Source organism: Cucurbita pepo, chromosome 3, assembly GCF_057944985.1.
Source record: "Cucurbita pepo subsp. pepo isolate OVF chromosome 3, ASM5794498v1, whole genome shotgun sequence".
In the NCBI taxonomy this organism is placed as follows: domain Eukaryota; kingdom Viridiplantae; phylum Streptophyta; class Magnoliopsida; order Cucurbitales; family Cucurbitaceae; genus Cucurbita; species Cucurbita pepo.
In genome coordinates, this window is record NC_141800.1 from 5,164,279 (window position 1) to 5,190,663 (window position 26,385).

The 26,385-nt window shown below is 36.9% G+C and overlaps 2 protein-coding genes and 3 pseudogenes across 2 annotated transcripts; 2 read left to right on the plus strand and 3 right to left on the minus strand.

The window, feature by feature from the left end:
• Positions 1-6,425: 6,425 nt before the first annotated feature.
• On the minus strand, positions 6,426-9,817 carry LOC111791833 (porphobilinogen deaminase, chloroplastic). The gene is made up of 5 exons (XM_023673317.2): positions 9,475-9,817; positions 7,894-8,299; positions 7,121-7,327; positions 6,819-6,996; positions 6,426-6,741 (listed from the first exon to the last, which is right to left on the minus strand). The coding sequence occupies exons 1-5, from the start codon at positions 9,699-9,701 to the stop codon at positions 6,629-6,631; spliced, it is 1,131 nt and encodes a 376-aa protein (XP_023529085.1). The 5' UTR covers positions 9,702-9,817; the 3' UTR covers positions 6,426-6,628.
• A 565-nt stretch (positions 9,818-10,382) lies between these two features.
• LOC111791212 (Excinuclease ABC, C subunit, N-terminal) lies at positions 10,383-13,299 on the plus strand. Its single transcript, XM_023672473.2, has 3 exons — positions 10,383-10,682; positions 11,499-11,605; positions 13,023-13,299. Exons 1-3 carry the CDS (start codon positions 10,471-10,473, stop codon positions 13,199-13,201), a joined length of 498 nt encoding a protein of 165 aa, XP_023528241.1. The 5' UTR covers positions 10,383-10,470; the 3' UTR covers positions 13,202-13,299.
• Positions 13,300-14,672: 1,373 nt separating this feature from the next.
• On the minus strand, positions 14,673-15,781 carry LOC111791073 (acyl-CoA--sterol O-acyltransferase 1 pseudogene; annotated as a pseudogene).
• A 1,812-nt stretch (positions 15,782-17,593) lies between these two features.
• Positions 17,594-18,907, minus strand: LOC111790916 (acyl-CoA--sterol O-acyltransferase 1 pseudogene; annotated as a pseudogene).
• Positions 18,908-23,684: 4,777 nt separating this feature from the next.
• LOC111791911 (serine/threonine-protein kinase-like protein At3g51990 pseudogene) lies at positions 23,685-25,499 on the plus strand (annotated as a pseudogene).
• Positions 25,500-26,385: the final 886 nt, after the last annotated feature.

The window sequence follows — 26,385 nt, forward strand, 5'->3', positions numbered from 1 at the left end:
CACAAAACGAAATGTAACGATAGAAGTAAAATACGTTCATGAAACGTTAAGGTTAGGTTACATACCGGAGTGCTATGGATAAGAGAGATTGATGAAAGAATACGGTTAGGTTATGGGTAGAAAGGGATAGGTTTGTGATAGATTGGTAGAACGATAGCGTTAGAATTGATAGAACGATAGCGTTAGATTAAGTTCTTGTGATGAGATGACTAAGGTATGTTCGAGTAATGATATGTCTGTGATAGGTATAAGAACGTTAAGGCTATGATATGTTAGAGAACAAAATGACTATGAAGTATTTACGTTATGATTCGTTTATGATATGATACATTGTGATGCAATATGTCATGATATGATGTGTATATAATGAAATGTTATGTTAAAAGCATAGAACGTTATGTTAAAAGCATAGAACGTTATGTTAGGTCTCTTAAATTGTGTGTATACAACATGATATGAATGACATGAAATTACGATAACTGGCATGAAATATAACCCCGTTAGAATTATGTATGATTTGAGAACTAAAGAATAAGAAACGATATGACATGAATGATGAACGATATCTGCAACGATATGAAAAATGATATGATATGTACATAATGCTAGCGGGGTTGTATTAAAGGATAATGAAAATAGAAAATTTTTGGGACCTCATGCATGATGTGTGCTCATGCATTTGGGGGATACCCCTATCCCATCACGAGGGTACGGACGCGTACATCCAATGGTAGGATAACGATCGTTATGCTTTGCATAGCGCTGCCGTGACGGTTACTAGTTCTAGCGGGTGTCCGGCCTAAGGGGCTCCTAGAGTATGCCCATCGGATAAGGAAAGTGGCCCAGCGGTGTGCGAACTAGCTGGTGAGCCCATACTCGCATGTATGTGCTATGTGTAGAGTATATGGTACACGTCCAAAATTACCCATTATGACAGCAGCAGGAAAAACGGAATAAAAGATAAGTCCCATCATCTCATTGCATGTGATTGTTCCATCTAACCCTAATAGTGGGGTCACTTACTCAATATTTCTTTAAATACGCAAGCCATGTGTACTACATTTTTTAGGTTAAGGCAAGACATTCCTGTACGACTGACGACGCCATCATAACTCGAGACCATAGCACATGCATAAGATAGTGATATTTATTTTCTTAGACTCAGGCTAGAATAAGATGTTTTTAACTTAAACGCTTATTTATTTTATTTAGTATTTTGTTGTGTTGTTTTAAAGATGTTTTCGAAACACGTAAGTTCATGACTGTGTTTTAAGATAAAAGTTATGTTTTATGGAATTTAAATGAAGTCTTCCACATTCAATGTTTATGGCACGTATACAGTAGCGACCTTAAATTAAGTAGAAAATTTTGGGTCGTTACAGTTGCTATTCCCTCTGGGTGTCTGACAACAATCCGTTAGCGAGTGTTATCTCGACCAGCAGTCCCAAGAGATTTGCAAGCCCGCCTAGTGAGTCCACGTCCTCCTGTATGGGCCGACAACCTCACCGTTTATGAGTGTTTTTGTACTATTTCTCTGTGAGTCCATTTGCAAGTTAATCTCGGGCAACCTCACCGTCATCTCCTCCGGTGAATTCCCGTCCCCGAGATTGGTTTCGTTCCGTAGCAGCTCTTCTTCTCACCTGACATACCAAATTTTTATTTAATAAATGTAAAAAAGAAAAAAGTGTTCCTTTTTATATTTACTCCCGAAGGGATTGGACTTCACAAAGTAGATTAGGATTAAATTGAATATCCAATTAGGTTAGAAATCTTAAAGATTAAATGGTTAACACAATTGTTATAAATTTAAAAGTATAAGATCTCTAAGTATTCTTCACTTACGGAATGATCATCGGTTTATAAGCGAGTAATACTAACTTCATTGGTGTGAGGCCTTTTGGGGAAACCCAAAGCAAAACCATGAGAGTTTAGGCTCAAAATGGACAATATCATACCATTGTGGAGAGTCGTGTTCGTCTAACAGTATGATTTAAAATTATAAGACCCTCATGCATGTTGTATGTTGCGAGTATAGGATACTTCTCCAATATATTTTGTACGAACACGTACATCATGATACGATACACGCTCCTTTTACATTGGTTTTTATGACAACGCAAACGTGCACTAGCCCGTAGTCGAACTTAGGGGCATGTATACGAGCACGCTTAGTGAGTTCATGCAAATGTGCGTGAATCGTCTCTAAAAAAGTACTATACATCCAATCTACCCACACGAAAAGATAGGTCCCACTATGAACCCTGATTGTATGAGATTGCATTTTCCGTCCCCGTGAGGCAACTTAATTTGGAGAATTCGTTTGACGCTTTCTTAATCTGGAAATTAGGTTATATTCATATTAACAAATAATTCGTGAAAAACGTCTCTCTCGAATTTTATATTTTATCAAAATAAATAAATAAATAAGAAAAAAAAAACGTGATTTATTACTTTAAATTAAAAATAAATATATGGAGCAAAGACAAGTTGGTGTCCAGTTATAGCCTTGGTGAAGAAGCAACCCATAATATATTTTCCCTATTTTATTTATTATTTATTTTTAATTTGGTAAGAAATTCAACGTTGAAATTACGTGGAATTGTTATTAATATGCGTAATATCTCATCTTATTTATTTATTTATTATTATTATTATTCCTATTTTATTAATTCTTGTATTGAAGAAGACTTATTTAATTTTAAATACATTACATAAATGATAATATATATATATTTTAATTATAATTTGGTAATTTGGCCAATTTTAAATTTTTGTATATTTTAATAGGACCATTTTTTGCAGCAAAAATTATATATTTTAATACAAATCATGTTAGAATAAGTATGTAATGGCCTTTGAAAACACTGTTTTTTTTTCTAATTATTCTTAAAAAAAATACAATCAGTTGCTTTCTTTAAAAATATATTTAATTTTTAAATTAAAAAAAATCAACGGTCGTTTATTATTATATAACCAAACATTTTTTAATTTTGAAAATCATATTATTTTAAAAAATATTCGAAAATTATATATATTTTAACAGATAAAACATCGATTACCATTTTATTATTTATTATTATTATTATTATCTTCCCATCATAAAATTCCACGTCATTTCTATCATCAATCCCATAATTTAGTCAAAGTCAACAAATTAAAATCCATTACCATTCTCATTTAAAAGAAAAAAAAAACTTAAATTACAATTCTACTTCATAAACACTCAACACTATCTAATATATTTATAAATGGAATATTTTATTTTAATTATACTTAAATATAATAAAATAATTCAATATATATTTATCCCATATGAGTTCGGTTGAATTTTTATTGTTCTATTAGTTACAAGTTAATTAATTAAATATTTTGATTGGATAGCATTCATAAACAGTGTATGACAAGTTGTGTTGATAAATGTAATCATTACACGCAAGTCAATCCTTCGTGAAATGTTTATAATTACAGTTGAGTCAAAAGTTTACGTCTTATATCTTAATGAACAATTTATTTATGACCAAACTATAAACTAAGTCTCTCTCCGACCCTCTGTGAGGGCAAAATCACATTGTTAAGTCCTGAAATCAACACTTATATGAACGATTTAAATCAAATCATTGTGATAATTACAAAGTGGTCGTATCAATAATGTTACAAAGATACACTCAATTTCATCCGTAATACTATAAACCATTTGTGTTATTTAGGCATTTCTGATGTTTAAGATTACACTAATAACCTCAAATTTTTCACAAATAAAATAATCATAATTATTAGTAATTAAATGATTAATTACTAGGCAGGCACACTTTTGTTGTAAATTCATAAAATCATTTATTAATTAAAATATCAAATTAAAAAAAAAATAATAATAATTTTATTTCCTTTAAAATAAAAACTCACTTCAACGGCCCTTCTTCCTTTTCCTCTGCTCCATTTTTGCTCTCCCATGGCGGAATCTTCCGACAAGCCCCGACTCCATTTTCTCTTCCGTTGCTTCAGATCTTCCCCCAACGTTCAACGCCAAAAGGCTAACCCGATCGCCTCCCCGAACCGCCGGACTCCGTCGCTTCGTTTTCGATTCAAGAAGTCCTCTGCAACTGTGCCGCTCGACGCCGCCGTGCCATGTCACGATGAACTCTCTTTGTCGCCGGAGTTCAATACACCGCCTCCGCCGCCGCCGATTAAAGGCGAAATCATCGTGGATTCAGGCTGTAAGACAATAAAGCCGAGTAAAACGCGGAAGAAATCCGAGTCAACTCAGTCGAATCCGAAATCCGAGTCAACTCAGTCTAATCCCACGGCGGAGAAACTCCCGCCGGCGAAAAAAACTTCCCCGTCGTTACACTCCGAAAAAGGTTTGAAGAAATCAATCTCTCATCTCCCTACCGCCGCCGCCGCCCCAACTACATCGCTGGCGTCCTCCGACAGCTGGAAACCGCCGAAAAATTCCCCAACCAAGAAGTTCGATCTCGTAACTGTAATTGTTGCGGTAGCGATTGTAGTACTGTGGGGACGACTCTGCGCCATACTCTGCACGGCGGCGCTGTTCTACCTCAGACGTTGCCTGAGATCGAAAGCCGAACTGGACGTCGTCGTCGACGGAGGAGGTGCTTTTGGTAGGGTTTCATCAGAGGTTTAGGCAAAATACGGTTACGGAAAACCACCATGCGAGGGAGCTTGGAGAATATTCTAATGGCGGAAGTGACAGTCATTGTATGGTAATTTCTTCCAAACGCTGTAAAAACCAATAATTTTACTAACTGATATATATATATGAAGCTGACCTAAATAAGCCTAATATAATTAAATAATATCAACAAATAAGTGTGTTATTATTTATTAATTATGTAATAAAGTAAATTAAAATTTTATTGACCAAGATAATATAAATTTAAAGTTTATTCATAAAAATAAATGACAAATTAAAATAACACCATTAATAGTGAATAAATACTAATTATTATTTTAGTCTATTTTGTTCATATGTTTTTAATAATATTTTTTTTTAGTAAGAAAAGTATAGTATGTGAATATGTTTTCAAAAATTTATTCTTTTATATATATATATATATATATAAAAATATCCATCTCCTAAAGTTTTGAACTTACAGCTACAACTATTTGGAGAGTGATGAGGTTGATGCAGAGGGATGAGAATGTTAGCTTTCCATAGAGTGATGAAGCTGATGCAGAGTGATGATGATGTTAGCTTTCCATTACAATATATAGTATGTATCATATTTGACCCTTGATTATAAACTAATATATTGTATTGTCGAGAATATTTAGTCTTCATTACAATTTATTATAGGTATCATATTTGACCCTTGATCATAGGCTAATATTGTGTATCCATTTATTGCTCTTTTTCATTTCCTCTATGATTTATTTGATTCTGTAAATGATTATTAATATAAAGTTGTTATCCACCATTTAATTACGGTGATTTTAACAAATATTCTGACTTGTGGTTATATCTTTTTCTCCTTCTCCTTCTCCTTTCAATCTTGGTATCAAGCCATCTCAAATCCCTCACAAGGATGCTGGATAAGGTCTTTTTTATAAACGGTGAAGCTGATGTGTGATCTTTCGTGACAACATACCTCGATGTTATATGCTCTCCTGCTCATTATCATTACGTTCGTCTTGCATATCCAAGAGTTGATGCTCAGAACCCTTATCTGATCACGAGGTATGACGGGACTGTAATCAATCCCCAACCCTGGGGTTTGGGTGCTAATATTCGTTTAAGTATGGTATGTCTTAACGAGTTGAGCATGGTGGTGGTGCTCTAGAGCATAGGAACCCTCTAGCTTTTGCTCATTCTGCCAATCACCCAACCAAGGATATGGTTCTAAATGTCATGATTTGCCCTTATGATTTCCCCTTGACAGGGAAGGATATGTGTGAGATCCCACGTCAGTGTTGAAGAGGGAAACCAAACATTCCTTATAAGGGTGTGGAAACCTCTTTTTAATAGATGCGTTTTAAAACTTTAAGGGGAAGTCTGAAACGAAAAGCCCAAAGAGGACAATATCGACTAGAGGTGGACTTGGGCCGTTATAAATGGTATAAGAGCCAGACACCAGACAGTGTGCCAACGAAAACACTGGGCTCCGAGGGGGGTGAATTGTGAAACATTCCTTATAAGGGTGTGTAACCTCTCCCTAGTAGACATGTTTTAAACCCTTGAGAGTAAGCCCGAAATGGAAAGCCCAGAGGACAATATCTGCTAGCGGGGAAGCTCGAAAGGGAAAGTCCAAAGAGGACAATATCTACTAGCGGTAAACTTGAGCTGGTACAAGAGAGTTTATATTCCAAACGTATCATTTGTAAATGAAGAAGTGAACATGAAGAGGCTCGGTAGCTTTCGGTTCGGGTCGGAGCGTTCGATCATCCAATCAACGGATCAAATACGACCATTAAAGAGTAACACATGTTTGTATAGAGCTTGAGGATTAGAAATGGCTAGTTTGCATAGACTTATTTGAGGAACCCAAGATAGTCTAAATGATTTCTATTCTAATTTACACAACCAATTAACAAAACAAAGGATGAACATAACTCCTACTCACTTGAAGATTTGGATATGAAGCCTTCATCTTTATCCTAAATTTTAAACTAACTAGCTATCAAAAAAACCCGGACCTGCTCGAGAAAGTAGCTCCTTCCCAGCATCCTTCCCCATTGCTATCATATCGTCGATGGCATACGAACCTCGTCGAGAAGTTTCAAGAACTGTAAAATATGTAGATATTCAATGTTCTAGCAATGTAGAAGTTACTTCATTCGAACATGAACGTTTGAGATCGTACCTCGGGTTCCGTCCGGGGAAGCTACCAACCCTTTGAATATACAATTGCCATCTTCATCCCTCGACGCATATCCCGCAATCGGGGTTCGGCATGATCCATCAAGAGTCTCGAGGAAAGCTCTCTCACAAACAACAGCCAGTCTTGTTTCCTCATGGTTTAATGAGGCTAAGTACTCAGCCTGCAAATGAGAAACCAAACGGGAATGGCGAAGTTCAGCTCAAATAAGATGTCATTTAGTTGTGTTTCTCAAGCAATGAACTTTCATGGACAAATATTGATTTGTATAGCCAATGAAAACGCACCATTTTGTCATCGTCGCTTCGACAGGCGATACCGATAGCTCCCTGAGCAACAGCTGGAAGCATTTCATCGATTGAAAGGATCGAAGTAACGTTTTCTGTCATATTTAAACGTCGAAGTCCAGCTAGAGCTAATAGTGTTGCTTGGACTACTCCTTCGTTTAGTTTTTTCAACCTTGTTTGGACATTACCCCGAAAATTCTCGAGTACCTAACGAGTGACACCAACAAACAATGGAAAAAACGAGAGCGAGCATCAGAACCAACATACAAGATTGAAGATTTAAGACTCGTTAAACACTACCATGCTAGTAGATATTGCCCGTTTTGGCCCGTTACATATCGCTATCAATCTCACGGTTTTAAAACGCGTATGCTAGTGAGAGGTTTCCACACCCGTATAAAGAATGCTTTGTTCCTCTCTCTAACCGATGTGAGATCTTACAATCCACCCCCTTGGGGGCCCAGTGTACTCGCTGGCACACCGTCCAGTGTCTGATTCTAATACCATTTGTAACAGTCCAAGCCCATCGCTAGAAGATACTGATCTCTTTGGGCTTTCCCTTCAAGGGCTTCCTCTCAAAATTTTAAAACGAGTCTACTAGGAAGAGGTTTCCACACCCTTATAAGAAATGCTTCGTTCACCTCTCCAACCAACGTGGGATCTCACACATAAACATTCCATCAAGAATCAGAATTCAACATACACAACAACAATGTAAACGTAGAACATAAACTTTTTGGATGTTTTTCCATTAAATAACACACCATACTTACTTCGAGGGACGGATATCGATTCAGTAGCTGAGACTTTCTTCTCAGTGAAGCTGTACCGACGACGCTTCCAGCTGGAAGCTCGGCAAGTGAACCTGCACGTAGAGAAATGAATGCGTCCCGGACGTCCTCCCTCGGAAGGTTACACGGGAGGATGGTTTTTTCAGGTAAGTAAGTTGGGACATCTTTCATTGAGTGAACAGCAATGTCTATGTCACCATTGATAAGTGCATCATCAATCTCTTTTGTAAATAAGCCTTTCCCACCAATGTCTGCAAGTGGCTGAGAGAGTATTTTGTCACCAGTGGTTTTGATTACAACAATCTGAATGGCACCATCTTCAGCTAGCTCAGGATGGGAAGCCATGAGCTTGTCTCTTGTCTCATGAGCCTGGGCTAGTGCTAATGGGCTGTCCTGACACAGAAGAAGATAAAGTAAACCCAATCAAACAAGCATATAGAAAATGAAGTAACCTTGTCCTCTTTACGCTTTTCCTTCTAGGCTTCCCTTTAAGGTTTTTAAAACGCGTTTGGTAGGGAGAGGTTTCCACACCCTTATAAAGAATGTTTCGCCCTCCCCAACCGATGTGGGATCTCACAATCCACCCCCTTTGGGTCCCAGCGTCCTCACTGGCACTTGTTCTCTTCTCAAATCGACGTGAGACCCCTAATCCACACCCCTTTTGAGCCCAATGACCTTGCTAGCACACCGCCTCGTGTCCACCCTCCTTCGGGGCTCAACCTTCCACTGGCACATTGCCCGGTGTCTGGCTCTGATACCATTTGTAACGACCTAAGCCCATCGCTAGTAAATATTGTCCTCTCTGGGCTTCCCTTCCGGGCTTCCCCTCAAGGTTTTAAAACGCGTTTGCTACGGAGAAGTTTCCACACTCTTATGGAGAATGTTTTGTTCTCCTCAACCGATGTGGGATCTCCCAATCCACCCCCTTTAGGGTCCAACGTCCTCTCTCGCACTTGTTCCCTTCTCAAATCAACGTGGGACCCCAATCCACACCTCTTCGTAGCCCAACGTTCTTGTTGGCACACTGCCTCGTGTCCACCCTCCTTCGGGGCTCATCCTTCCACTGGCACATCGCCCAATGTCTAGTGACAATACCATTTATAACGACCTAATCCCACCACTAACATATATTGTCCTCTTTGAACTTCCCCTTCTGGGCTTCCCCTCAAGATTTTAAAATGCGTATGCCAGGGAGGGGTTTCCACACCCTTATAAAGAATGTTCCATTCTCCTCCACAACCGACGTAGGATCTCACATTAGTTTTACTCTTCAAACGAAGAACTGATTCTACTCTACAACACCAGATTGGATCCAAACATTTAGATTGTAAGGTAAAACACTATCACTGCCATGATTGATAGCATGAGCAGCATAAACACTTTATCAGAACTTAATCACAGTTAAAAGGCACAAATTGAAGTGATCCAAACCCTTAAACAACAACTGAATGCCCTACATTATCCCTCAAATCAGCCACAAACTCATGATTAGAAACTGAACACATCCTAAAACATAAACCAAAAGAAAATCGAAAAAAGACCCACGAAACAAAGAAGTTATACCTTCCTCTGGTGCCAATTCTGAGGAGAGCAACCTTGGTCTTCCCTGCCTGCTGCTCCACAGCAACAGAGGCTCTTATGAGGCCAAGCCCATGAAGTTTCTTGGGGGCATTAATGAAAGCCGGAGGTTTAAGGGAAAGTGAGGAGAACCCAGGAAGAGAAAGGGAGGCAAGATTACAAGGGCGAGCCATGGGAGAGTGGCTTACAGAAGGGGAAGATAAAGCAACCATTTGAGAAGAAGAAGAAGAAGAAGAAGAAGAAGAAGAAAGAAAAAAGGAGATGGGTTAGCTTAGAAGGGATTGTTTTTGATGACCCAACAGGCCAAATCTCTGCATTCGCGTTGGCAGATAGGATTCTCATCCATTTCACTTCCATTTGCAAAACTTTTTTTTAAAAATAAAATAAAAAAGGGACTTTTACGGTCCGGTTCAAGACGGTTTGATCTGTTCATACTCGAATTGGACCGGCCATCAAGATTGGTTTTGCTTTTCCTTATTTTAAATATTTTTAATATTTTTTTAAAGTATGGTACCGATTTAGTTGAGTTGTAACTCTATTTTTGAGTTTGTCCCGTCAGTCCAACAAAAAAAATATCAACCCATAAATCCAACCAAATTTTTTGTTTTCCAAAAATTTAATCAAACAGACTGGAATATAATATTTACCATAAATTTTAAAAAGTCAAATAACAATATTACAATATAGTCTTTTATACAGACAAAAATTTGGGTAAGAGCGGAGTCTTGACGAAATATAATATAGATCTTCGATCCTCACTTGTCCACTCGGGGGCAGATCTCCTTTCTATGGTCGGACTATTATTTTATTTTATTATATATTTTTTATAAATATGAGTGTGCATATTTTCTTTAGGATGAAAATAAACATAATTAAGACATTTAAAATATTGCTATGTCCTAAAACTAAATCAAATTAAATCCGGGGGAAAAACGGTCAACCAAACGGGAAGGTTCGAACCCGCGCCGATGAACGAAGACTATGATGAGGCTGCTCTCTCAGACATTTCGTAGCCAAAAACTCCCAATTTCAAGCTCAGAAGTTTCGAAATCTTCTTCTTCTGCATCAACTAAGGTTCCAACATTGATCGTCAAATCAGAGCCGGAGCCGAAGAAATGGTGCGTTTATCTCATCATCTCCTCCAATCCCCCCATCAAAACCTATGTAGGAGTCACCCTCGACTTTGATCGACGGTATGTCGAATTTCTTCTCTTGCGTTTCTTGTTTGAATCCCAGATTCCATGATTTGGTGTTGAAATTTTTTCTAGGTCGTGTTCGATTTAGCCTTGAAAAGTGATATTTCGAGCTTTTAGGTTAAACATTTGGCTTCATATTGTTGAATAATCTGACTCGATCAAACTCACACACCCATGAACAGAAATTAAACAAAGAGATACAAAGATTTACGTGATTCATCCACGGACTGCAACCAATCACAATAATCAAAGTGTATATACAAAGTCTCACTTCCTCTCAAATGCCACTAGGTAAATACAAAATGACACTCAATCTCAATAACCATCCTAGAAGATCATTTATATAAGCATACAAGATGATTCATGTATCAATATGAGAGATGAACCATATGAATTTCAGTAGGTGTATGCATAGGAGAAGGGAATAGAAGAAGGGAATGTACCAAAAATGTTCATGAATCTGATTCTTTATGTCAATTTACAACCGTTACTAGGTGAATAAGTGCAATTTCTTTGAAAAATATGCTCAAATTGTGTCACTTGTTATGGATATAACTTTGTATTGAGTCAATTTGGTGGATAAAGACGAGGTTGGTCTTTGAAAAAGAACTTGGGTTTAGATGCTGAACTGCTTGATTAATCAGTTGAGGTATTGGTTTTCTTTCGAGCTTGTAAGATAGGGAGTGTTTTGGGATCATGCCCACACTGTTGTGAGATATGCTTCAAATTTGCACTTTGCAGCTTTTACATGTCCTTTCTGCATAAGCGGTATTCAAATATTTCTTAATGTCACGAAGTTGTATTCTTGTACAGTTTAAAACAACATAATGGTGAAATAAAAGGTGGTGCAAAGGCAACTCGAGCGGGGCGACCCTGGATTTGTGCGTGCAAAATTCATGGTTTTAAAGACCAAAGTCAAGGTATCCATTTAAAATAGAATTTCAAGGGCATTGCCTGCCTATTTGTGATTGTAGTCATTCTAGACATTATGTTGCTTAGGGCTCTTGAACAGGTGAGATATTTCCTAGTTTCTTTGTTTTGGTAGTGATCTTCCTAAGTTAGATGTAACAGTCCAAGCCACCGCTAGCACTGCTAGCAGATATTGTTCTCTTTGAACTTTCCTTTTCGGACCAGAACCTTAACCCGACACCTTTGACCAACTCGGCCATCTAATGGTATCAGAGCCAGGCATCGAGCGGTGTGCCAGCGAGGACGCTGGGCCCCCAAGGGGGGTGGATTGTGATATCCCACATCAGTTGGAGAGGGGAACGAAACATTCTCTATAAGGGTGTGAAAAATTCTCCCTAGCAAACGCGTTTTAAAACCATGAGGCTAATGGCGATATGTAACGGGCCAAAGCGGACAATATCTTCTAGTGGTGAACTTGGGCTGCTACATTAGACATCAATGGTCAAATATATTTCAGATTTTCTCGTATTGTGAGTACTATTTTCCTGAGAAACAATCTTTATTCATTGCTCCACGCTGATATTTATTATAAGATGCATTTTAATCATCATGGATTGACATAGTTGTCAACAAAGACCATGTAAATAATGAAGAACTTGGAGAGAATGAGTTCAAATTATGGTGCCGATCTATGTAGAATATTGTACATAGGGTGAGATTGTTGTCCTGTGAGAATAGCTGAGGTGTGCATAAGTTGTGCTAGTCTGGTAATCTCCCGCTCCCAAATTATATGCATGTTAGGACTCATACCTTCCAAATGGGGCCTTCCATCTTTAGTGTATTTTGATTTGATTTTCCCCCTTGGAAATGAAACAAGCTGCAACTTATAGCATTTCTAATTTAAATAGCAGCTTGAAAGCCCCCCTTGTTTTTCAGTTTTTTTTATTTATCAAACTGATAAAGGAAAGAAGGCTGGTCGTTGTGGCCAATTAGGCAAACCATGCCAATGCACTAGTCAGCCGGTGTGGTGGTGAACACATTGTGCAGGTGGCCTTTCTCCTAGACTGTTCAGGAACATAGTGTTCCGCAGTAGCTCACTTGTTGAAGTAGTCTCAGTGACAATTGGAGGTTGCTGGGTGAGACCAAGAGAAAGAAAGGACGGGAGGCAAGGGGCGTCAGTAATGGCCCCATGCATAGGCGTCTCGACTTGTTGCTATGAACATTCTTCAAGTTCATATCTCAAGAGCTTAAAAATATGATTGGTTTCACTCAAAACACATTTTAAACACTTAGAAATCATGTTTTGAAGTTCTATTTGGACCACCAACCCGATAATCAAATTTCTCTAGAGCTTTCGAACCAATAAATGTTGGATAAAATCATTCCCACACCATTACTGATGCTGTTTTTGTATACTTTGGTATGCAGCTTGTGAGTTTGAATCAAAATGGAAAGAAATTTGCAGGAAAATGTGCCATATGAGAAAGGAAGAAGTAGATGATCAGACATTAAGATTGCTGAAGCAAAGGCAGAGAGCTCTGGGAAAAGTGAAAGGTCTGTTTGATTGCACACAATTTGAGTTTGATTGGGAACTCGATCCTTTCTGATTCTTTTACAATATTTATCAAAGTTGTTTATTAGATCAAATCTTCTTAAACTTTACCTTTCATAAAATAAAATTAATAAATAAAATACTCTTAAATTTTCATAACTTTTAATAGGACCTTCAAACTTTCAAAAAAGTTCAAAAATGCTCTTACCGTTAGGTTTGGTTGGAAATTGATAATATTTTGTTTCAAAAATATCCTTCAACTTTCAAAAGTAGAATACCCTCGAGTTTTCAAAAGTTTCATTATAATATCTTAAATTTACGGTTTATAACCAAATTTGTAAATTAACCACTTACAATAAAAACTTATGGTCTTTGAAATTAAATGAGCAACGCATGATCCACTCGGCGATCATACTCTTTACACACGCGCTCAAAGCCGCGTACCCTACAAACATTCTAACGTCCGATTTAAACCTCAAAAGCTGCGGAAAAAACAGCCAAAAACTCGTCGCCATCACGAACCCAATCATTAATGACGACGGTACAACCGGCGGCCCCCGGAACTTCCCCTCCACCGCTGACTTTAACGCCATCTCCGAAACTTTTAATTTTAATAATTAGTAAGTCTTTAAAATAAATGACAGACCATATGATGAAGCATCGTCACACTATCATATGGTGAACCTTCCTTTCTTATGTTATATATGTGTTTTTCTTTAATATTTTATGAGTTTGTTTGTTCCCGAACGAAATTTGTCGCCCTTGTCAGATGAACACGACTCTCAACAATGGTATGATATTGTCCACTTTGACCATAAGCTCTCATGGCTTTGTTTTGAGCTTCTCCAAAAAGTCTCATACCAATCGAGAAACTCATGATCATTCCTTAAATTAGCCCATGTGGGACTTTCATCATCCAACAGCCCTCATCCTCGTTGGAGCAGTAGAGTCGTATTGTGTTGTCGTTGTGACGAAGCCCACCGCAGCAGGTATTGTCCGTTTTAACCCGTTACGTATCACTGTCAGTCTCATGATTTTAAAACATGCTACTAAAGAATAAACCCTTATAAGAAATATTTCGTTCCCACTCTTCAACCAACGTGGGGCTAATTAAAGAAAATATCATACTTATATAAATAAAGACATTATCAAAAAATTTAAAAAAATTCGAAAGTAAAGCAGGAACACATATATTTTATGTGAATAGTATTATGTTGGAAGGTCATCATACATAAATAAATAAATAAATAAATAAATAATAAACCTAATATAATTTTATAAATAAAATATTAAAATTCTCGAAAAGCAATTCCTCATGAATCACGATGATACAAATAGATTTCATTAATATATATATATATATCACGATGATACAAACGATTCTATTAATATTCTTTTATATAATATAAATATTATATTATGGGAATGTGCATTAATCCATTATTTTTAAAAATTTAAAACATAATTGAATTAAAAAGAAGGAATTAAACACAAATTTAAAGAGTTTAGATCCCAAATTATAATTTAATTAGGTTAGTAAAATGAAAGATTTATTTGACTTGAAATGAAATGAACAACGGTGCGATCATCTCGGCCGTCACACTCTTCACAAACGCGCCCAAAGCCGCGTACTCTTCAAGCATTCTGACATCCGCTTTAAACCTCAAAAGCTGCGGAAAAAAAAGCCAAAAACTCGTCGCCATCACGAACCCGATCGTTAGCAGCCCAGAGACAACCCGCGGCGGCCGGAACCTCCCTCCCACCGCTGACTTCACCGCCATCTCCGCCGCCAGACAAACTCCATGTATCAGAAAGAACCAACTCACCTCCCAAGTCGGCGCCAGTCTTCCCATGTAGAAGTAAATCAGTTCGTGCATAACACCGGAGACAGCAAATGTCGCCATAACCGCTATAATCGCCGCCGGTTTCTTCCCGACGAAAGTGCCGGCGAGTTTCCGGCACGGATCGAAAACCGCGGAGCGGAGGATTCTGGAGGAAACTAGATTCCATCGTCGCCCCCAAAAGTCCTGTAACGAATCAGAGAGATAGGGCTCATCGAAAAAGGGCAAGAACTCGACTCCGAGCACCGCCTCCGCCAGGGCGGTGGCTCCGCCGATGAGAATTTCGAGGAGGAGGTAAATTAGGAGGCAGAAGAAAATTAGAACCACATTTGGGTAGAATCGATTTTTGAAATAGATCGCGGCGAATGTGAGGATTAGGAACCCTAATTTTGCGGCGAAGCTCAGAGGGAGAAGCGGATCGGGATCGGAGCGGTTGGGTGGAGGTTTGTGTTCGGGGATGTCGATTGGGAGGGAGGCGACGGCGAGGAAGCGGCGGAGGGAGGAGGAGGTGGCGGCGGAACAGAGAGGGCCTTTGCCGAAGGCAAAGAGGAGGAGCTTGAAGCTGCCGAGCCAGCCGATGAAGAAGCCGAGGGTGCCGCGGAGATGGATGGTTTGGAATTGGAGAGGAATGTAGAGGAAGAGGAAGAAGAAGGGAAGAACGAAGAGGAATTTGAGGAACCCATTTGGGATTGAGTTTCTGATGGAGAAACAGAGGCAGAGAGAAGTGGAAATCAGGAACAGAGTTTGAATGAATGCATGAATCTCGGCAGCCATTAATGGCGGAACAGAGCTCAAGAATGGAGGTGTGTTCTTGTTCTTGTTCTTGTTTGTTTTCGATTTGAAAGGATTTTGTAGGAAATAAAATGGGGTTTCGTGGGATCAAGGAAGTTGTCCCAACAAAATATATTATAGGAAATGAAGAAGGTATGAATATCGAATCAAGATCGAGCTTAGTTGTTGATATTGTAATCGGGTCAACGCTAAACCACATAGTAATTTTGTAATTTTGAGGAAAAAAGTGACTTGTAAAACATAGTGATGTGATGTTTGTCGTGTGGACTTTGATGTTTAAGTTAGATTATAAGCTTTTAATAGAGATTAGAGTAATCCCACGAGACCGTGTATAAAAAGGTTCGGAATCCTATTACGACCTTATTATAATTCAAAAGGGAAGGTTTGATAAAGGGGTGTAAGTATTTTCGGCTGAGTTCATTAATGTAATGAAACTCAATCATGTGAAAAACGGGTCTTAGAGTGTAATCTTTATTCATATCATATAATCTTTCAGAAGCTGACATTGCTAGTTGCCTCCTACTTATTGAGAGATATCAGTAGTTGTTGGACGGGACTTCCTTGTCTTTAGCTTAGCTGTCTTATCTTATCTTACCCTTTTCCTTACTTTAGGGCTTGTTTTCTTGCATTCGACGTTTAGACGGTATGCTCTAGTTGTGGCCTGTCTAAAGGAAGGGTAGAACACAACGAGAGAGAATAGGGAGGGGATTGGCTTCTCTCGATTCATACAAATGATGGGTACCATAAGTCGTTTCTAGTTAAGGAAAGAGAGCGGTTCTCGAAAAACAATGCGTATTTACTCAAGTGGGAGAGTGAAAAGTGCACAACAACACTTCCAATAGAGTCACGACATGCATTGGGACAAAAAAGATGAATTATCGACCTTGACCTTGGTCAACGCAAATCCCATCATTTATTTTCATGAGCGTTTGCAATCAAATATATATTTTTTACGTATCAAATATTTTCACAGTTTCAATATTAATTTATATACATTAATAATTTTATTTCAATAAAATGTTAATTATTGACACTAATATTAATTAATTTATGAGAGGAGTGAAATCTCCTTATATTTTTTTAATATCATTCTAATTTTTAAATCAACTTAAATCACATAAATAAATAAAATTATTATGTTCACATAATCCCACCAACCAATCAAAATAATTATAACATAACTCTAAGTTAATTTAAAATATATATTTGTTACATAATACGAATATTGTAATAAAATGTAATGAAAATAGCATATGATATATTTTTATAATATACTTGATTTATACACGATCTTAAAATATATTGAAGTTGTCCATGGATCCTTTGACTTTCTTTTATTTGCGTAAAATTGCTTCCAATTACTTATTTTTATAATATATATAATAATAATACCCTTGAAAATGTGCTACCAATATTTTATACTTTTTCTTTAATGATTTAATCATTTTTAATTGATTTATATATATACATAATCAAAGTCGCGTATGAATTCTTAATTTTATAAAATTTAAAACGTGACGTATTTTCTATTTATGTGGCAAAATAAATTATTATTTTATTTGATATGTCGACTGAATTATAATTTATTTAAATAAATTATAAAAAATATCATCCTATTAAATCAGCTACAAAAAGTCATTGTAACCACCGTCGTAACAAACTCGAATGCACGATCTTTTTATGAAATATTAATATTCTCGATTAATAAATTTATAAAAAAGTAGTAAAATATTTAATAATTCGATCTTATATAAACTAATTATATATGATGCTTACTTGGATCATGTTAATACTACTCGAAAAAGACGTTAAAATATTTAATAATTCGATCTTATATAAACTAATTATATATGATGCTTACTTGGATCATGTTAATACTATTCGAAAAAGACGTTAAAGATCCTATAAAGATCTTATAGGTTATTGATCCATCATGATCGGACTTCCATAACCTTAATTTTAAATGATTAATAAAAAGAAAAGAAAAAGAAAAAACTCAACTGACCAATGGGAAAGCGAGTTTCTTTATAAAACTGACCAACGCCGCGTACTCTTCAAACGCCTTCACGTCAATCTTCAACCTCATGAACTGCGGGAAAAACAACCAAATCGCAGTGGAGAAGATGAAAACCAGCGTCACCGGCACCGATACCGCCGCCGGTAGCCGCCGCTTCTCGGGCAACACCTTCTTCACTAGAATCTCCACCGTCAAAGCAAATCCATGGATAACAAAGAACCACGTCAGCTCCCAGTTGGGCTTCATTCGGCCCAAATAATAAAATATCAATTCGTGCATAATCGCCGACACCAAAAACGTCGCCATCACTCCCGGCAATGGCGCCCACTTCCGTCCGACGACCTTAGCGGCAATCTTGACCGTCGGTTTGTAAACCGTCGGCTGAAGAATGTTCGTCGCCATCAGATTCCACCGCCTCCCCCAAAAATCCTGAAGCGAAGTCGAGAAGTACGGATCGTGAAATTGCGGCTCGAGTTCGATCCCGAGCAGAGTCCGTCCGAAGAATTGCGTGATCGCTAAAATAATCTCAAGAAAAAAGTACACGTGCCAGCTATAAATGAACAAGATTACTTTCGGGTGAATAAACTCCGAGTAATCGTACAATTTCACCATTAATGCAACGATTAGGGCTTTAATCCAGTAGTTGAGGAACGATTTTGGTTCTTGATTTAGGGTTTCGTGGTGATTTTTAGGGCTCTGTTTCTCCGAGGGGTTTTGGAGGATCTTGATCGGCAAGCAAGAGAGAGCGAGAAATCGGCGGAGAGGGAGCGGCGGAGTGGCGGAGAGAGGGCCATTGCCGGCGGCGAAGAGAAGGAGCTTGAAGTTCGCGAGCCAAGCGATGAAGAAGGCGGTAGCGCCGCCGAGGTGGACTGAAGTTAGCTGCAGAGGGAGGAGGAAGAAGAGGAGGACGACGGGAGCGATGGCGAGGAACCGGCCGGCGCCGGGAGGGAGGATTTTTCCGGCGGTATGGCAGTAACAGAGAGACATACAGACGATTAACCAGACCATGGTGAAGTTAATGACTTCTCCCTCCATTTTCCCTCTCTCTCTCTAGATCTTGTTCTCTCTCTAGAAATGGAAGTGAAGACGGAGGAGATTACTGAAATTCTGCAATTTTCTAGAATTTTAAATTACTTTTTTTTTTTGGTTTTTTAAAATACTTTTTTTTAATCTGACATAAGTTTTGTTTCCATAATTTATTAAATCTAAAATTAGTCGGAAATTGGTTTTTTTTTATTTTTTAAATAAACCAGTATATTTTATTATTATTTCAATTTAATATAAATTAATTGTATAAATTAAAAATAAGATTTATCGAAGAATTCTCTTTAAATATATACCTATAAAAATATATAATTTTGTTTCTTTACACGTTTAAAATTCTCTTTAAATAGATACTTTTGCTAGAAATAAATAATTTAATAATTTAATTAAATGTCCTTAGGTCAAACCTTAAGGTCAAGAAGGAAGAAAATTGGCAGTTAACTCATTAATCTAGTCTCCCATGAGACTGGCACAACTCACTTGATCTAAATGAAGAGTTCGAAGAACAAAATAATAATAATAATAAATAAATAACCCAATGACAACCAAACTAACTTTAGGTCTACCAATCCTTGAGATCGTGCTGCTTAGTGGTTATGGATTTCAACTCCAAAAAGGACAATATTTGTGTGCCAGCAAGGACGTTGACCCCAAAGGGGGTGGATTTGGGGGCGATCCCACATCGATTGAAGGAAGGAAAGTGTGTCAGCGAAGACGTTGGCCACGAAGGGGGTGGATTGTGATGTCCCACATTGTTGGAGAGGAAAACAAACCACCATGGTGCGGAAACCTTGCTTTAGCATACGCGTTTTAAAGCCTCGAGGAGAACCCGAAAGAAAAACCAAAAGAGTACAATATTTGCAGATCTAAATCGTTACAAAGTGAAAATGTTTAATTTGCATCTTTTAGAAACTATTTTTTGCCATATAAAAAAAACACATTCAAAACATTACCAAACGAAATATATACACTATTTAATGTGTATACCTTTACTATATATATAATAGATTTACTATGTATAGTTACCTATTAAATATAGCGGTTTACTATATATAACCATTTACTATAAATAATGCGTTTACTATATTAATTGTTTTCTATATTTAACTATTGTCAATTTCATTTCAAATTTCCACCGTGGTTTAGGTATGACTTTCAAATCAATGAAGCATTATTTTATTTTATTCATTATGAGCTAAATTTCATATAAGATTCCATTCGATTCAGTGGATACACTTAAAGAATAAGTTAGCTTAACAAATGGTGTGTATTAGTCACCCATGTTATCTTATGCTATTTCACTTATTGACTTTAAAAATTAATTATGAATTTAAATTGACGTTAAAATATTTAACTTTATGGATAGTTGGATCTAATTAAAAAAAATTTGTTTCAAAACTATATTTAGAGTTAAAATCTTCTATCAAATGTCGGACAAAAATTGAGACATGGGATAGTATGTCAGTGATTTTAAATTACCTCAACCATAGTAAGTCCCAATTTTCGTCTAAAATTCTAATAGACTTCTACTCCAACCATAGTTTAGAATATTTACCAAATGTAATTTTGAGAGAATACAGGTAATTTTTAAACTGAGGGCAAAGTTCACGTATATTTTTGTAATTTAACCTAAAATAATTGGTAGTAAACTAATCGCATTTTTACTAGTTTAACAAACTAAAATTTAAATTTTCACCCTAAATTCTTTTCAATTTATGTTCATGGTAAATTTAAGTTTGATTAATGAACAAATTAATCATCCGATAATTTTATCAAAATCCACCATAGTCATCATAAATTTAGCTTTAATCGTGGTTTTCTTTGAATCCTAATAATTTTTTTTATTTATTTATATATTTCATACATAATCGAAACACGTGAGATTTTTTTGTCCATGATTTTTATTAAAACAACTATTTTGATATTTTCAAAATAAAATAAAATAGAAAGTGAAATTGCATCTAATTCTGTTAAAATGGGCAAAATAGTAATTTTATTAAATCATGTTGTATGTGATCATACTTCTCGGTCCCAACCATAAGATCACTCGGTAAGTATTTTTAAATATTCATTCTACCTCTAACATTTTTCAGATAAAGACAAGAAAACTGCATACAGATGACGTTTCTCATTGAAGAGGTCATTGAATAATACCAGGATAGATCGTTTTCCGTGTTTATGTTATAGTTTCCATTGTGTTAGGACGTTCTAACAGTATTTTCACTTTTTAGATTTGGGTCGGAGACCGACCGACCGACCAACCAACCTGCTCCAACCGTTGTCATGCTGATGTCCCAATTGCGTCAGCAATGCATCCGCCAATGACATGAACATATACATAAAAGGCAATTTTCTGGCTTCTCAACGTAAGCTTTAATTGCACCAAGTAATCCAATACATAGAACACAAACGATTGGGATCGTTGGAATCTTGACCATTTTGTCGTTTCTCTCGTTTCGAGATTAGAGAATATAACGAATCATTTCTTATAAGAGTGTTGAAATTTCTCCTAAGAGGTGTATTTTAAATCGTGAGACTGAAGGCGATACGTAATGAGTTAAAGCGGATAATATCAGCTAACAGTGAGCTTGAGCTATTACAAATGGATATACGTAATGAACTAAAGTAGAATAACGGTGAGCTTGGACTGTTACATCTCGCTTACGAAATGTGAAGCCATAAATGATCACAAATGACAGGATACCAACGACCAAATGAAGATGACAGGATCCCGAATTTCTCGCAGCTGACTTGTTCGCTTGGTTATAACAAGTGTCACACAATCGCTATCCTGCTATTTTAAAGAGTGCGATTGTGACACTAAGCATATTTTACCGTACATGGCAGGAAAGATTCGAGAAGGTTATTAAATGCTTATACTCACAAATTACAGGAGCATAAACCCTACACAAACATCTGGCACTACTCAATGATCGGTTATCAATAACAAGCTCCACCGAGCACCTCTAGACCATTGGAGAGTCACATGGTCAAGCTCTACCAAAGTACATCTCTCCAATAAAGGAACTCAAGAGTTAGGTATTCTAACTAACGCTCACATCCAAATTACGATATGGTGGTGAGGTGCGAACTCCTCACATCTTAGGATTGATTGTGAGATCTCATATCGGTTGGGAAAGAGAACGAAACATTCTTTATAAGAGTGTAAAAATCTCTGTCTAGCAGACGCGTTTTAAAATTTTTGAACAGAATAATATCAGCTAGCGGTGGATTTGGGCGGTTACAAATAGAATTAGAGCCAGACACCATGCGATGTGCCAGCAAGTAGGCTGAGCCTGAAAGGGGATGGACACGAGGTGGCGTGTTAGTAAAGACGTTGGGCCCGGGAAGATATTAGCCGACAATGGGCTATAGTGCAGTGGACCCTTTTTTTCTTTACTTGTTCATGAAGATATCAGACCAAAATATTTAAAGTAAAAAGAAGAAAAGAACAAAAAAGAGTTTTTGAAGTTTTAAAATAAAGTAAATTCCAGATTAAAATGAAATTGGCCATAACACTGTTAATATGGTAAAATCTTATATTTGGATTTTCCCAGTAAAAAAAGAGGACCTTAATATATGCATGGCTAAATTTAGAAAATATTTACAAACTAAGTAAAAAAATTCAAATTATTACAAAAATTACTATATATTTAATTGTACCATTAAATTTACATTTTTGTCGCGCTTATAAAATATAAAATAAGTTTATTGTCGTAATGAAAAATATGTACGTCTCAATCGTTTAACTAATTAAAACGATAATAATGTCTTCGCTGATTCTCACATTTGTAACTTATATTATAAAAAGATGAAACCGTTCTTGAGATCACAGGAGTGTTTAGGGTTAGGTTGGGTTACATTGACATTTTATTAGATCCAATCTATTTGTTCCGGTTGTAATTCTTTTATTCAAATTATGAATTCAATTTAATCCAACCATAAAATATTTGAGTAGCCGTGTTTGTGAGTCGGGTTAGAACATTGTTTTAGATCTTATTAAATAATAAACCCAACACAACCCGACTATAAATTTTTTGAGTTAGGGTGGTTTGGGTTTGGGTTATTCTAGCCGATATTGTCGTTTTTTACTTTTGTTTTCGGACTTTCCTTCAAAGTTTTTAAAACAGGTCTGTATGGAGAGGTTTTCACACCCTCATAAAGAATGTTTCAATCCACCCTCTAACCGATGTGGGATCTCACAATCCATCCTCCTACGGAGCTCAATGTTCTCGATGACACTCGTTCTTCTCTCTAATCAATGTGAGATCTCACAATTCGGGTCATTCGTTCAACATTTTTTAATTTATTTTCAAACATTTAATTAAATTTTGCAGAGAATAAATAAAAAAAAATTATTATTTAATTAAATTAAAAATAAATTATATATATATAATTATATCGTAAGTAAAACAATGTATATTTTAAAATTAACAATAAATTTAAGTCGGTTCAATTTAAGAGCGAAACGCCATTTATTAACCCTGCTTTTTATTTATTTGAACTCAACTCAACTCAAGCTGTATAGGTTGGATTGAATTAATCGAGTTTTTCGAGTCATCGAAATTCTTTCGATTCTTTAAATTTACTGGATCGAACATTGCTACCAAAATGAATCGAAACTCGCAGCAACTTAATTAGAAAATTAATTAAATTAATTAATTATGGATAAAGAGATTTGAACATAAAAGTGACTGAAGTATCTTTATCAATACAACAAACATTTTGTAGAAAACTGTTGTTATAGGGTTAAATAAATTACTCCAATATAAAATTAGAGTAAATACGAATCAAATGGATAATATATAAATTATTATGAATGAGAATATATGAAAGTTTGGATTTATTTTAGTGGGATTGTTGAAGATAAGGAATTGAATACCGTATATACGCAAATTACTTGGATTCCTTTGGGTTTTGTTTTCTTCTTCATTACATTTCAGTTCTCATCGGGATTCGGAGTTGCAGAGCTCATATAATCATCCAATCCCCAAGGAGAAGCGGTTTTATCGATCTTCAAACCACTGTGAGTTCACACATTGATTTGATTTGATTTGATTTGATGGGTTATCTTTCTTGCCGAGCGGAATCTTCAATTTCGACTTCGAATTCGTTAACCCCTTCGTCTTCAAGAAATTCGTCGCAGAAATCAGAGAAGCCCATTAAGATCCAACAGTTCGATTACAGTGATCTCGAGGCCGCCACCAATGGCTTCTCCGATCAGAAGCTTTTAGGTAAAGGAAGCCATGGATATGTGTATAAAGCTGTTCTTGGTGGACGTCTTGTGGCGGTGAAGAAACCCTCTCGAGCTCAGATTCTTGCTCCTTCTCGCCCTGTTTCGTTGTCGTCTTCAATGGCTTCTTATGAAATTGTTAACGAAGTCGATAATGAGATCGAGATTTTGTCCAAAATTCAGAGCCCTGGATTGGTTAATTTGGTGGGTTTTACAAATGATTCCAGAGATAGGCTTCTGGTGGTTGAGTTCATGAGCAATGGTACTCTTTATGATGTGATTCATTCAGGTACGAGGCCTCTTTATTGGGGTCGAAGGATTAGATTAGCTTTGCAAACTGCTAAGGCCATTGAAACACTCCATGCTTCAAACCCCCCTGTAATTCACAGAGATATCAAATCTGCTAATGTGTTGATTGACAGGAATTACAATGCTAGGTTGGGGGATTTCGGGTTGGCGATTCAGGGCCACGCCGATGATTATCGACTGCGGTCGACGCCTCCAGCAGGCACCATGGGGTACCTTGATCCTTGTTATGTGACCCCTGATAATTTAAGCACTAAAACTGATGTGTTTAGCTTTGGGATTCTGTTGTTGGAGATTATAAGTGGAAGGAAGGCTATTGATGTTGGATATTCCCCTCCTTCCATTGTTGATTGGGCTGTTCCTTTAATTAAGAAAGGGAAGCTAATGGCTATTTATGATCCAAGAATTGCTCCTCCAAAAGACCCCATTGTTACAAAGCAATTGGCTGTGATTGCTGCTAAGTGTGTGAGGTCTTGTAGAGAAAGGAGGCCTTCCATGAAAGATGTGGTTGTTTGGCTTACTGGGTTGAGCAAATTGGTTCCTCTGCATTCATGGAATGGCTTTAACAATCCATGTTTGATGGTAGAGACCGTAGGACGACCGGTTGAAACGAGAAATTCGTCGTCGAATTTGAGAAGTCATAGTGTCGAGGATGGCAATTTGGATATAATGTCACGGCGAGATATTAAGAACTCGAGGAGAGTTTACTCTGATTTGGGGATCAGTAATAACTTGATGGATCTTATGGCTTGTATTGAGGAAGAGTCCGGGTTTCGGAACGTGGCTAACCGTGTTGAGTCTCATTCGAGATTGTCGAACCGGTTCTTTAGTTCGAGATTTGTTAGTAGAAAGAATCATGAATTTGTGGCCAAATGATATGGTTGGTGGGTTGAAGATTCAATTCAATTATGTGCCATTGCATCAGAGCTTGAGTGGCTTGTGACTGGTGAGCTTCTCTTTCTTGCAAATTTCAAATTGTAGGTAAATTTTTGGTAGCTTGGCTTTCTTCTGAGTTCAATTTAATGATATCAAGCTTGGTTAATTCTATATCATGGGCACATTGCTGATGCTCCCATATTTGTTCATTCTGTTCTTAATTGATTGTTCATTCTGTTCTTAATTGATTGTTCATTCTGTTCTTAAATATTCTTTTCAATGGCATTCAAGTTGTTATCTTAGTTCAAATGTTTCTGATCTTGGATTTATGCTTCAAACATGATGTTCTCTGATGTTTTTGTGTTCCATTTCTTGTTCTCTCTTATGTAATTTAACATGTATGAACCAGAAGGCCAAATGTTTCTGTTCTTTCTATAGAAATACCTTCTTTGTGTGTTTACCGAACGTGGGGGGACTAGAAGTCAAAACGTGTAATAGCTCAAGTCCACTGCTAGTAGATATTGTCGGCTTTGATCTGTTATGTATCGTTGTCAGCCTCACAGTTTTAGAACGCGTCTGTTAGGGAGATGTTTTCACAACCTTATAAGGAATGCTTCGTTCTCCTCTCCAACCGATGTGGGATCTCACAATCCACCCCCCTTGGAGGTCTAGTGTTCTCGCTGGCATACCGTCTGGTGTCTGGCTTTGATACCATTTGTAATCACTGAAAACAGATATTGTGCGATTTGGCTCGTTACGTATCGTTGTCAGCCTCATGGTTTTAAAACGCGTCTGTTAGGGTGAGGTTCACACCCTTATAAGAAATGTTTTGTTCCCCTCTCCAACCGATGTGTAATCTCACAAAACCACAATTTGTTAGCTCAATGGTCCCCAAGTTGAGTTGTAAAGCAAACTCTTTGAAGTCATAAATTTAAACTACGGTAGGCGGGTCTTGCGTGATCAATCGAGACGTGTTAAAGGTTGTTAGGTTCTCTTCATAACGAACAAGAACAAAAACTTATCATTGATAATTGAAAAGTTACAAAACTTAACGAACTCTCTTTAAGAATAGAAACTTCTAAACACCAAAACCAAAAGATAAGATTACACGAGTTTCATAAAAGGCTTCC

Coding starts and splice junctions, on each gene's coding strand:
- LOC111791212 (XM_023672473.2), top strand. CDS start 10,471: ATGATGAGGCTGCTCTCTCAGACATTTCGTAGCCAAAAACTCCCAATT. Junction 10,683..11,498: donor ACCCTCGACTTTGATCGACG/GTATGTCGAATT, acceptor ATTCTTGTACAG/TTTAAAACAACATAATGGTG. Junction 11,606..13,022: donor TTTTAAAGACCAAAGTCAAG/GTATCCATTTAA, acceptor TTTGGTATGCAG/CTTGTGAGTTTGAATCAAAA.
- LOC111791833 (XM_023673317.2), bottom strand. CDS start 9,701: ATGGTTGCTTTATCTTCCCCTTCTGTAAGCCACTCTCCCATGGCTCGC. Junction 7,328..7,893: donor ATCGATATCCGTCCCTCGAA/GTAAGTATGGTG, acceptor GTCACTCGTTAG/GTACTCGAGAATTTTCGGGG. Junction 6,997..7,120: donor GAAGCGACGATGACAAAATG/GTGCGTTTTCAT, acceptor TCTCATTTGCAG/GCTGAGTACTTAGCCTCATT.